Source organism: Lissotriton vulgaris, chromosome 2_1 (genome assembly GCF_964263255.1).
Source record: "Lissotriton vulgaris chromosome 2_1, aLisVul1.2, whole genome shotgun sequence".
NCBI classification, from domain to species: domain Eukaryota; kingdom Metazoa; phylum Chordata; class Amphibia; order Caudata; family Salamandridae; genus Lissotriton; species Lissotriton vulgaris.
Genome location: NC_141687.1, coordinates 524,770,063 through 524,783,587, shown reverse-complemented (window position 1 = coordinate 524,783,587; position 13,525 = coordinate 524,770,063). Strand labels below are relative to the sequence as shown.

The 13,525-nt window shown below is 46.7% G+C and overlaps 1 protein-coding gene across 1 annotated transcript in view; it reads left to right on the top strand.

Annotated features, from left to right (window-relative positions):
* The window catches only part of DUSP19 (dual specificity phosphatase 19), a 154,355-nt gene extending 144,057 nt beyond the window's left edge, over positions 1-10,298 (top strand). Inside the window, exon 4 of the mRNA XM_086955456.1 lies at positions 9,047-10,298. Within this exon, the coding sequence (XP_086811582.1) occupies positions 9,047-9,253 (207 nt within the window). The 3' untranslated portion in view covers positions 9,254-10,298. The remainder of the gene's footprint in view (positions 1-9,046) is intronic.
* The last annotated feature ends 3,227 nt before the right edge of the window (positions 10,299-13,525 follow it).

The window sequence follows — 13,525 nt, the reverse complement described above, 5'->3', positions numbered from 1 at the left end:
TGAATCGTAATGAAAAGAAAAAAAAATTGAAGGATATTGAACCAGCCTCAGCAGCCGCGAATTCTGGGTTACCGGGGTCATCTGTACTACCGGTGCTACCTGTGCCGCTTGAGTTGCTCGCTCCACCAATACCGGCCACTACTCCAGTAGAGAATCCTGGCATAGATCCAGCACCGCAACTAGCAGCACAATCAGTTCCAAATCTGCAGCAGTCACAGCAGTCTCGCCCGCAGACACAGATCCCTCAGTCATGTCAGGAGGAGGAAGCCAGGGATGATGTCGCAGGCGGGGGCATGTTTTTGATGACGCATTCAGAGTCTCTAGTTGCTGTATTGGGGGCTGGCGATATCTGTGTTGCCAACAACAGTGAGGTCACCACCCCACTACCCTCACAAGATGTGATGAACCTTCCAATAGAAGTGACAGTAGTCCCACCAATTAACAGTGAGGGCGATCAAGGAGGCTTAACTACAGCTGAAATATTCAAAGAGAGTATCATCCCTACCACGGCCCCAGAGGTTCATAGGGGCCTACTTGCCAATTCTAAAGCTAATACAATCTATCCCGGGGTCACTCATGGTGAGAGGGAAAAGGAAAAGACCCCCAGCGAGTGCTTCTTCTCTGTCACAGAGGAGGCCAACTGGTCAGAGGAGGATGACGAGCCACATAGCTCAGATATTGATGGTAGTAATCCGGAAACAGAGAGCGATAGTGAGGCAGGGTTACCATCATCTATTATCAAAAATGTGCCCCCTCAAAGGGACCACACAGCACTAACTTGGGATCATTCTCCTACAACATCTCTTCAAGGGAATTCTAACCCGACAATGGGCAACGCAAGGCACAACGAGACTACGCAGTTGTCAATGATGACGATGATGGAATCAATTCACCAAGGAATAACTGCACATAGAGAAGAAACCCGGTCAGATAGCCTTAAATCCCAAGCTGCGATAAGAAAGATGAAAGCAGTGGTTAGAAAGCTTTCAAAAGCCTGGGCAAGTGTTGGAGACAGGGTCTCAAATTTAGAGGAGAGGGTAGTCGCCACCGAAGCTGAGGCGGCTGCAGCCACAAATAAAGTGGAAACGCTGGGAGCTCAAGCAATTGACGTCCAGTGGAAGCTGGAGGACCTTGAGAACAGGCAAAGAAGGAACAATCTTAGGGTCCTGGGTATTCCGGAAGGGGCTGAGGGTCAGGATGTCAAAATGTTCATTGTCAAAACATTTGAGAAAGCCTTTCCAGACATCGCCGGTTGGAACTGGACCACTGAAATACAGAGAGCACATAGGACACCCTTCAGATTGAGAAAAAACGCCAGAGAAGGTGATAAGCCTAGAGCAATTTTAATCTACATAGGCAATTTTCTTCTTCGTCAGTCCATTTCAGAGAAAGCCCGGCCAGACTCCAAAAGAACCTTTGAAGGAGGGTCCTTCTTTGTTAGGCCGGATTTCTGCCACTCCACCGTGGAACGACGATGGAGATTAAGACAATTAATCAAACCTTTCCAGGACAAAAGAGTGCAGGTTTATCTCATCAATCCTGCTCAGTTAAAGATAATCCACCTAGGCAAGACCATATATTTTTCCTCGGAAATCAAGGCTCAGGAGTTTCTAGACTCTCTATAACATGTTTCATTACTCATATAAGCCAACAAAGGCTAAGGTCCAAATTTCTGTTACTGGCTGAAGTCTAAGGTTTAGCTTAGTTTAAGTTCAAGTTTGAATCTCACAGAGGAAAGCGTGTCACGTTATGGAGATTTGTGGGTACACATAAGGTTGAGGTTGAAGTTGGATTTATTGATTGCACTGTGTCCATTGCCGGGCCGCACCCATCACACGCACAGACTCAGTCTGCGCGCCTCACCTGGGAGTGAGTTGGGGTGAGGGGGGTGGGGAGGGGGGGGACTCTTGAGGGAGGGGGGGGAAGGGGGAAAAAGAAGCAAAAAGAAAGTTCATGCAATAAATATGTTTATTGATATATCTGAGATGTTGAAAGTGGCTATACTTGTCGTTGCTAGATTCAGGATAAAATGTGACTGGTTAGTTTGTTGGCTGGTTTCTTTCCAGGGGTATGTCAAGGATTAGGATAATTAGCCTCAATATAGGAGTACTGAACGATTGGAAAAAGAGGGAAAAGTTTGAGGAGTATGTTAAACTAATCAGGCCCGACATTGTGTGTATACAAGAGACTCACCTACCATGGAAAAAGAAACATTGGTTGAACATAAGGGGGTATGAAATATTGTCTTGTTCCTCACAGACCTCAACTGTAAGGGGGGTAGCCATTATAGGCCGGGTAGGATTGGGGGGGGCTAAAAAATCAAAAGCTGATCCGTTGGGAAGATGGGCAATATGTGAATTGAAACTAGGCATCACTCTTTGCTCAGTGTATGGTTCTAATTTGGACGACCCAGGGGTGATGGATTACATCGAACGGGAGCTCACTAACTGGCCATCACCTATGGTATTTTGCGGTGATCTCAATATTTCAGCCGATTTTACAGGTAACACCCCATATAGTGGCCGTAAGCCCCGGGTATTTAGGGCGGTGTCCTCTATAATCCATTCTTATGGCCTGAAGGATGTCTGGGGTAACCAAAAGAAAGATGAACCTGGGTTTACATACTTTTCACATCCATTTAATAAATATACAAAATTGGATTATTTTTTAGTATCAGCCACACAACTTAGCAATGTCGAAATTTCAATGCTCCCAAAGCTAATATCGGATCACAATCCACTTGTCTTGAATATGTCTGTTACCAAACCAAGGGAAAAAATGAGACCATGGTCCTTTGATAGAAAACTTCTAGTGGACAGTAACTATATAGCACATATAAAGGGGTGGTCCCAATCTTTCTTTGACGCTAATAGATATAGCGCTTCCCGTGGCATGGTCTGGGATAGCTTCAAGGCTGGTTTAAGAGGGGAGACAATTAGCTTTTCTGCACGGCTTTGGAAAAAAATGAAGGAAGATAGGGAGTGTCTCTTGGCTAAATTGGCGAAGGCGGAGGAGCAACATAGGAGAGATGTATGCCACGGGATCCAGGGGTCTCAGAGCCTAGAAAGTTTAAATACTGTAAAAGCAGATATCCAGCGGCAATTGGCAAAGAAGGCTGCAGCAGAATATCAGACCCGTAGAGTAGGTATGTATGAAACAGGCGAGAATGCAGGCAGGGCTCTAGCGCTTCGGATAAGACAAGCCACCTCAAAGAATATCATCACTGAAATTAAAGATGGCGAGCAGACCTATAAAAAGCCAACAGAAATTTTAGAGGTTTTCAGGCGATACTATCAGGTTCTCTATAAGGAGGAGGCAGACACAGCCTACCCGGGTACAAACTGGCAGGATACAGGTATCAATCTGACGTCCAATGAGAGGGAATCCTTAGAACAGGATATTACTATGGAGGAGCTCCTTCAGGCACTAAAAGATCTGTCTGCAGGTAAGGCAGCAGGGCCTGATCTTATACCCCTGGAAGTCTATAAATGCCTGAGGGAAGAAACTGCCCCTCTCCTGCTAGACTTCTTTAACGGGGTTATTAATACAGGTACTATACCAGAATCCTGGACTAAAACCAACATTGTGGTCTTTCACAAAAAGGGCAAACCCAAGGAGAGCCCGGGCTCTTATCGGCCTATATCGCTAATAAATAGCGATAACAAACTTTATGCTAAAATACTGGCTTCACGGATGGGGAGGATTATCGCGGGCCTCGTCTCTCCCTGGCAGCATGGCTTTATTCCTGGAAGGGGTACCACCGACCATATTAAAAGAGCCATAACTCTGTTTGATATGCATGCTGGGGGGGAGGGGGGGATCGCGATGATCTTCCTCGACGCAGAGAAGGCGTTCGACCGGGTTAGGTGGAGCTTTCTCTGGAAAGTGATGGTTGGCAAAGGATTTGGCCCCCGATTTCTGCAGGAAATCAAGGCCATGTATTACAATCCAATAGCTAGCATTCAGTTAATGGGCGAGGGCTCCAACCTGATCCATATTTCAAGAGGGACGAGACAAGGGTGCCCGTGCTCACCTATCCTATTTGCACTGTATATCGACCCCCTGATTTGCCACATTAAGAGCAATATCAACATAAAACCAATTATCACTAATGGACTTGAAACCAAAATCCTCGCATACGCGGATGACATAGCTATCACCACTGTTGATCCCGCTAGTGCTATGAGGGAAATAATTAACATCACTTCTGATTTTGGGAGTGCTTCTGGATATAGACTTAATGTGGCAAAAACACAGGTATTATGTTCAAGTAAAACAGTCAAACTGGATGATAGATATGTGGATTCAGTAGTCTATTTGGGAATCACAATCAATGCCCAGACACAGGAAATTATTAAAGATAATTTCTCACCATTACTGATGAAAATGAAACAGGATCTAAAAAGAATTGATACTCTTCATTTATCAATTATAGGCAGGGCCAATGTCATTAAAATGACAATGTTCCCAAAAATCTTATATAAGTTTAGGTCCATCCCCTTTAAAATAGATGATATTTTGATTAGGGAAATGGAGGCAATTTTTATGAACTTTGTTTGGCAATACGGTAAGGTGAGGAGATCAATCAAATTTATGTCTCTACCCCAGGAACAGGGTGGATTGGGTATACCTAATCTAAAATTATACCACTGGTCTTCTCTCCTCACAGATACGGCTATACTTTTCTTCCCTGCTGACATGATACACTGCCAGTGCGGTATTCCATCCATATACCAGTTAACATTAGGGAACAAAGCATATGGGGTATTGCTAAGGAATTATGATAAACGTTTCTTCAAGTCCTCAGGTTATAAAATATTGGAAGATATCCGGGCGGTATGGTTGGCAACACAGAAGAACCAGAGCATTCCGAAGTTTAACAAACATACTCCACTTTGGAATTCAGGGCTATTCCCGCACTTAAGCAGAGATGGTTCCTGGAGACACTGGGAAAGACAGGGAATCACCACACTGGGCCAAGTGATGGTAAAGGATGCTCTGAGGCCCCTTGATCTTCTGAAGTCACGATATGCACTTCAAGGCTCCCAAGAGTTTAAATACATACAATTGACCAACACAATTAAATCCAAAAGACCCACCATAGATATATCAAAAGACTGCACACTCTTAGATTATATGATGGGAGGCGGCCGTCGCATAAGGAAAATATATGCATTATTCCTGGGAACGCTGCCAGATGATATGCTTAAGACAGAGGCTACCTGGGTTGGGAAACTGAGTGACCCCGACATCGATTTAGACAGAGCCATTCTTATGGACAAAAGGTTCCTACGATCCTCAAACCTAAGAGCACAGCATTTTAAAACCCTATTTAACTTATACTACACACCGGCAAAATTGTTTGATTGGGGAAAGAGAGCGGATAACAACTGCCCTAGATGTGGTAAGGGCCCTGCCGATCTGCTTCACATGTTTTGTAGCTGTGAGAAACTAGGGCCAATTAAAAACGAAATTGTAAAGTTTTTAGAGGGGCTGCTAGCTGTCAGGATTGACCTATCCCCTACACTTTTAATAATTGGGTATGACGCCAAATTGGGCTTAAGCATAGAGTCTGAGGCACTTGTTTTTATAGCAACAGCTGTCTTTAGAATATTAATTGCTGCTGCATGGAAGGACATTGGGGCTCCAACCTTTCAGATGTGGATCTGTAGGCTGCTTGGGATCCATAACATCGAGTCGGAGCTGTACGCACTGAAGGGAGCGAAATCCAGGGGCATGGGACTAAGGATTTGGTCACCCGTGGCATCATGGAGGCGGTCAAAAACCCTGGGCCTATAGCTTTTTAACACCCATGTAGATATTCCCTCTTGTTCTTAACACATTTATTGTATCTTCTCCCACACTAATGGTTTTAATCTCGTTTTAACATCCCTACTACAAGTTGAAACTCTATTATGCATATTTAACTTCCTGTATGTATATCTATATGGTATTTCTATGTTAACGTGTGTTTCCTCTTATGTATTTGATATGCTATTGTCATGAACTTTCAATAAAAAAATAAAAATAAAAAAAAAGAGGAATATTTGTTTTACCAGTAGGAACTGGAAGACACTGGAATTTGCTGCACTTTTACTGCTTTGATGTCCACTTGTGTCAAACAGTATGAAGGCAGCCCCTACCTTTAAGCACTTTTGTGCAATTGATGCCTGCAGCTACGACCCTTTATATCCTCTTGTGGACATCTGGAAGGTCCTGGGACCGCTGGTACTTGCACTCCAGTTTTGCAACTGGGAAATGGCTTACCCCATATCAGTCTCTTTAAACCAAGGAGTTATCACAGCCTATCAATACCAGTGTTCTTTAAAGGATGCTCTTGGGACCTAATGCCACTGAAATCTGGTTACCTTAAAGGCTTCATCCCTTAGGTACCGACCCTAGGATGTCCTATTTCCGTGCAGCTCCCATGGTGCCTTCGAAGACTATAGACAGGGGTGCTTCCTTTTTGAGGTTTACTAGATTAGAAGTATAGAGGGATGATTCTGCATCCCTCTATGCTTCCCCAAAAGGTTGTTGAAAATAGTGACTCTGGTGCTGAGTTTCTTATACTCCAGTTGGGAGACCGGATCACTGTCCTATATATCAGGGGTGTTTAATTTACTAATGTCAAGGCCCCCAAAGAATGTTTATGGGATTTGTTGAGGGGTATGACCCCGTTGATCTGACATCTACCCATCTTGTGTTCACGTTGTGGGTGGTAATTTTGGCAGTTTTTCTTTTCTTTATCTTTTTCACCTACCTGGTTTGTGTTTTGGTGCTATTGTCTCTCTTCATCATGATTGACCTATGCCTGTTTGGTAACAGACAGACTTAATCTCTGATACCTTCCTAGTCATCCCACTTCACAGGGACCATTCCAAAGACTAAGCTGTTTATTGACATTTATCACCTTTGCTGTGTCGAGGGGTGTGCGGCTGTGGTAGATAAAGTGGCTGTTACACATGCACAGTGGCCTTTACACTCGCACAGCCACAGCGCAGGGGTGACTCTAGAGAGGTTTGCGGCTCATGGCATCCTGTGTTCATTGTGTCTCTGTTCTCTATGTTAAAATGTGAAACACTCCGCTAGTTGGGCATCCGGCCTCTGTGTTCGTATTGTTACTTTTCTGCTGTTAAATTGACCAGACCTTAGTTATAGCTTGCATCCCAGTGTATCCTGCAGTTCTATTTGCAGTTAAGGCCCCTGGCTCCCAGGAAGGGGAGTCCTATCTCCTTTTGGTGGCATTGAGAAACTCTCTTGCTGTTCGGCTCTCGGTCTGGGCCTTTGGACACTTGCATGACTTAAAGAAGTCAGCAGGACTAGATGTAGTCAGTGATTTTCCCTGCCTTCATGGAAGGTTGATGAGCTTGAGGTGGGTCAATTCGCTTATGAGGCCTGAGTGTGTGCACCTAGGGGGCTAGGGCTTGTGCAAAGTTGCCCACATGCTCCTAGGTTGTTGGCAGAACTGTGGAATTTTACATTGATGCATCTGGAAGGAGGAATGGGCATGGGTGGAGTCAGAAAGATGCCATATCAGTATGTGTCTGAACATCTGTGGCAAGTTCGTTTACATGTCAGATGAGTGCCACAGAGAAGGGTGTGAATATGCACTCTGGGGGCAGAGGCAAAGGATTGTGGCCCATGAAGCTGCTGTGTCTCTTTAAACCACCTCTTAGTGTACGAAGAGTAAAAGTTAGCAAAATTCCAAACCCCAAAAACAGGGTTCAGCCCGAAACTCAATTGATGCATCTATCGTTTCAGACGAAGGGTCACATCACAGGGGTGTGGCTTCTGGCTATCATTATCTAAAGCTACTGTCACGCTTAAAAACTAAGGGCCTTATTATGAATTGGCGGTGCGGAAGCGGGACCGCCCGCACCACCAAACCCATGGTTGAACGCCCGCCAGAATAGGAGTTTTCTCCCTGGTCCTGCGTGTGGTTCTTTGGCAGTGCCTATAAAATAAGTCTTGCAATGGAAAAGTCAAAATCAGTAGCTGCACAGTCCATGCCGTGCAGGTACTGGGGTGCATGCACACAGGGGGGGCACAGCAGGCATCCCCAGGCCCAGAGGCAAAAGGGGGCCCTGTAGGATCCCCTTTGTTTCATCTCAGCCATGGTTTTCATGGCATTGGAACTACCATGAAAACCAAGGCAGAGAGGGAGCTCATAATATACTTCACCCCGTAAGTCTGGCAGTCCATAGACCACCAGACTTGTAATTAGCCCCCAAATAGTTGGAAGAAGGGAATCTGAATGAAATTTGGGCTCTCATTGGATGAAATCTAGAATGCATCACAATGAAGTCAGCTCTCCAAATAATGGAAAATAATGTATGTAAATGACATAATCCGTGTGAAGCATGCATTTTGTAACTTAAATACACAGAAACAGACAGTGGATCAACTCCTCACCAGGCACCCAAACGCAGAAAGAAATCTACCAAAAAGTTTTTTAGAAATCAGTACGATAATCTTTTGTGTGCAGACCTTTAACAGTGCTCACTGCCCAAGAGCACCGCCGTATCCAGGGAAAACCAATTTCACAACACTTGTATTAAAGTTGCACCACCTCAGTATGTAGTTTCAATATTATGCATACATATAAAAAGTTTATCCAATTAATGCAATTCCTTCTTTCAGGGTGTGTGTTCTTCTCTTTATTTAAACAGTCACAGCCAACGCGTTTCGTTCTGAAACCAGAACTTCTTCAGGGCATCTGATAACGTGTACTGTCGATTTTAATCATGGAATCAAATTCATTCCTTCTCATAAATGCACAATGAATCCCGTAACGAGAGCTATTTAGATATCTTGTGGCGAATTCTGACAATATCCTGCAGTTTGTTCACGAAATCCAAAATTCAATTTGAGGTCAGAGTCCTCCTCCTTAGTGTCAAATGCAATCTGTCTCAACAAAAAGTGCATTATGAAGCAATCATGCTTGCATTCACTAAACTGAAGCGTCTGAAGGTTACTGGATTAATTTCAGTAAATATGTAGCACAGTTGTCATGCCATTTGTTACAAGTTGTTTTTTCTCTTCTCAGGATGGTGTGGTCCTTGTGCATTGCAACGCAGGAGTCTCTCGCTCTGCAGCGGTTGTCATCGGGTTCCTGATGCATTCAGAAGGACTCAATTTTGCAAGAGCGTTTTCCACTGTGAAAAATGCCCGACCTGCGATCCGCCCGAATCCAGGGTTCATGGAGCAGCTTCACAAATACCAACACTGCAGAAAAGACAGACCGACAGAGTAAAGGAACTCCCTCTCGCACAGACTGACAATGGGCATCATTAAATTTACCCTCTTCTATCCCATTACATTTGAAAATGTACAGGTCATGATAAAAACATTTGATGCAAAACTTGCTGTTCCCAAAGAAAATTCTAGAAGGAGAGGTTAACACTTATCAGACAATTAAAGAAATACTTGTAACGCGTCACTGCTGTGACCACCGTTCATATTTTACAGCAACAGAAAGACCCTACTGGTAAATCCCAAACCTCATCTTCTTAGGTGAGGACAACCATAGGCCATTAATATTTCTTGCAACCTATTGACATTCTGGCCACTAGGTTGAGACAACTAATTGGGATTTCAAGAACAAGCTTTGATTGGATCCAGTAATTTCTTCAAAACACCAGCAACCAATAAGAATTGGGCCAGTAAAACCAACCAGGGACAAAGTTGCATGCAGAGTACCACATCCCTCCTCTCTCACCTTAATATTAATAATATGCGTCTTGAGGCACTGGTAATCAAAAAGTCTCAATTTTAGTTACAAATATACACTGATGACAGCCAGACCCATCTTTCACTGGAAGGCAACTAAGCGAGATTGACTAACATCGAAGATGAACAACCACCTTTGTGTTGCTGGTTCGACAAAGAGGGTAATGATGCCAGCGGCGATGATGCTGAGACTATGCATTTTGAGTGACACGTTCTCCAAACAGCAGTTACAGGGCAGAAGTTGACTAACTCATGACTAAGTGGAGTACACTAAATTCCCCTTAAAAGGCGCTACATGTGTTCTGATGAAGAGAGCTATTAAAGTTTTTTGAATTGCACACAAAGCAAACGGAGGCAAAGTTCACTGATGACTAAAGAGGCTGTCCGACTACTACTATTCAGTCGGAAGTCTACGGTTGACTCATTTATGTGGAACTCGCCAAAGAAAATTCTGGCTGCAAAAAGTCCTACCAACATTAACCCAGTCATTAACTTTACCTCCCATCCCTCCCTCGCCTTCTTTCATCACAAGTGAGGCCCCACCTCCCACCCGGACCTACCCCCAGCCCATAAAAACTCTGCCTGCCCCCACTTCCACCTGTTTTTTTCTGTCTCCCTAGTGAGACTTACTTTTACGAGTTCCTCCCTGTGGCGGCGCCGGGGAGTATTCGGTCTAGTTCACTGCGGCGGCGGAGCCCTCAGCCGCGTTCTCTCAGCGTTGCTTCCTCTCCTCCTTCCCTTCCTCCTTTGGGGGCGGAGCGGTTGTTCAGGAAGCCACAACAGTGTTCGACGGTCCTCCTAGGGCTGAGTTTCCGGTTGAGGCTTGCGAGGCAGCCTCTGTTCCTGATGCTGCATAAGTCGTGGAGACCTGGTAGTTCTGGTTTGTTCCCGGTCTTTTATTTCTTCTGACATTTTGGTGTTTTTTTCCGGTTGGAGGTTGTTTTTGGCTGGCTGGGATTTTCCTCCTTATAGGGAGGTGGAGCAAGGTTGCTTCTCCTGCAACCATGGGGTGCAGGAGGTTGTTTAAAAGGAACAACCTGGTGTCTTCTTCCTCCTCTTCCTCTCCTGATGGTTCTCCGTTCCCCCCTAAACGCCCTAGGAGCCAGGGCCTTTCTGGGGGTGATGTGCCTCTCATGTCCAAGGAGGAGGTGCAGGGCATGATTGAGGCTGCTGTGTCTAGGGTTCTGCAGGATCGTCCAGTGCCTTCTGGTCCTTCTCGTGGTTTGGATCCTGTAGGCGATTTATCCCCATCGGATGGTGAGGGTCCGTCTAACTCTTCTGGTGGCAAGTATGTTTCCAGGGAGGAGATGTGGGACATTCTGGCTCATGTACAAGACAATTTGGAGTTCCCTTAGTTCCAGATGGGTAATGCAGGTGGGTCTCTTTTTACTCCGTATACTACACCCTCCCAGTTGGGCATGCCCTTTCAGGGTCCTGTGAAGGAATTGGTGCTGAGGGAATGGCGTGAGGTGGACAAGTTGCAGATCCCTCGCTTCTTCCAGAAACTTTACCTTTTAGAGGGGGAGGACCCATTGCCTCACAATGTAAAGTTGGACTCTATCTTGGCCACGCTGATTGGCAAGACAGCTATTCAGCCTAAGGATTGTACCCTGACTGATGCTACTGATAAGATGATAGACTCTGGCCTTAAGAAGTCTTTTGCAGCTAGGAACTTGGCACTGAGGGCTTGCCTTTTCTCTGCGTATTCTGCGCAGTCTTTGGTGCTGGACTTTGAGAAGTTGGTGGCGGCTTTTCAGGAGGGCTCTGAGTGCTCTGACCTTCTGGCTGCGATGGAGCAGCAGGGTAAGCTGTTGACTGACATTTCCTCTGACGTTATTAAATCATCTGCTATGTCCACTGGGGCCTTGGTGGCAACGCAACGTTACCTTTGGCTCCGGAACTGGAAGGCGGATCCTGTGGAGAAGGCGGCTTTGTTGAAGTTGCCCTTTGATGGCTAGGCTCTGTTTGGGGACCAGTTGCCGGCCATGCTCTCTAAGGCTTTCAAGGAACATAAGCATGCTTTGCCCTATAAAGGAGGTTCACCTCCCTTTATTAGACCTTGGAATAGGGCCCCTCAGTCGTCCCTGAAGCGGGAGTCTCGTCAGTCTATCCGGCGGTGGCGATTTCAGCCCTCTTTTCTCATAGACACGCTGCTCCCACTCCTAAGGGCTCAGTCAAGAAGGGTCCCTGACAACTACTGTGTGGACGATTCGCTGCCTGTTGGAGGTCATCTCCAGCATTTTCTTCCATGGTGGCAGCTGGACGTTTCGGATGGCTGGGTCCTGAGCACTGTGGCCATTAGTTACGTGATCGACTTTTGGCAGGTTCCTACAGATACTGGGGTGCAGCTGACTCCAGTGCTTGTCTCAGGTCTGCGCAGAAGGGCTCTGCTGGAGGGGGCGGCCAGTTTGCTTGGCAAGAGGGCCATCTTTCGTGTTCTGGTCACAGACATGGGTACCGGTACCTACTCCATTCTGTTCCTGGTGCAGAAGGTGTTTGGCTGTTTTCGGCCCATTCTAGATCTCAAGTGGATCAACTCCTGGGTTCGAACTGTTCACTTCCGTGTGTTGACCCTTCAGACGATCATTCCACTGATTCAGTCCGGCGAATTTTGGCCTCCGTGGATCGTGAGGACGCCTATCTCCACGTCCCAGTCACCGCTTCTTCTCAGTGTTTCGTGCGGTTCGCTGTGGGAGACGCCCATTTTCAGTTTTACGTTCTTCCCTTCGGCCTTAAGTCCGCGCCCAGGGTCTTCATGAAGGTCTTGGCACCACTCATGGCTCTCTTTCATGCAGAGGGGTTTTCATTCATCCGTATATGGACGACCTCTTACTTCATGCTGCAGGGGAGTAGATGTTGGTTGCTCAGGTCGGGAGGGCCTTGGAGGTTCTTCAGGGACACGGTTTTTTAGTAAACTGTGGCAAATTGCTTTGGCCCCCTCTTGGGACATGGTATTCATCGGAGCTCGTTTTCAGACTTTGCTTGGCTGGGTTACTCTGTCCGATGGGCGCCTGGTCTCTCTTCAGTCTCAGGTTCAGGCCTTGATGTCCTGGGAGGCTCCTCCGGCAGTGCAGTGGCGGAGGGTGCAAGGGCATTTAGCTTCTGTGGTGTTTCTGGTTCCCTGGGCTCATTTTTACCTTCTTCGCCTGGCCAACTGGATCCTGTTGTGTTGGTCTCCGGGGTCTCAGAGTCTGGGGTCTCCACTGCCAGTGACAGTCCGTATCTGGGAGGAGCTCTCCTGGTGTCTCTGCCTGCATCACCTTCTGGCTGGGATTTCCTTGGCTCCTCTGCCTCCGCTTGTGGTGACTTCGGATGCCAGACAGTCCGAGTGGGGGGGGCATGGCTGGGGTCGGAGCTGGTTCAGGGGTTCTGGTCCCTGCTGCACTCTGAGGTCTTCGAACTGGCGGGAGTTGCAGGCGATTTCGCTAGCCCTGGTTCACTTTCAGGACTCTCTGCGGGGTCATTGGGTGTTTGTTCAGATGGACTATCTGGTGGCGAGGTCCTATGTCAACAGGCAGGGGGGGGACCAGGTCCAGGTCCTTGAACTTGATTGCCAGCGACATCTTTCTGTGGGCTCAGGCCAGGGTGCTGGGTCTGTCTGCTCTCTACATTCGGGGGAGAGGGGGTGGACGATGTGCAGGCAGATCGATTGAGCAGGGAAAATCCCTCGTTGAGGGATTTCACTCTCCTTCCCAGTTTGTTCAACCAGTTGATGGGTCGGTGGGGCCTCCCTGTGGTGGACCTGTTTGCAGATCCAGGGAATGCCAAGGGGGCCCTGTTCTGTTCTCTGTGGCGG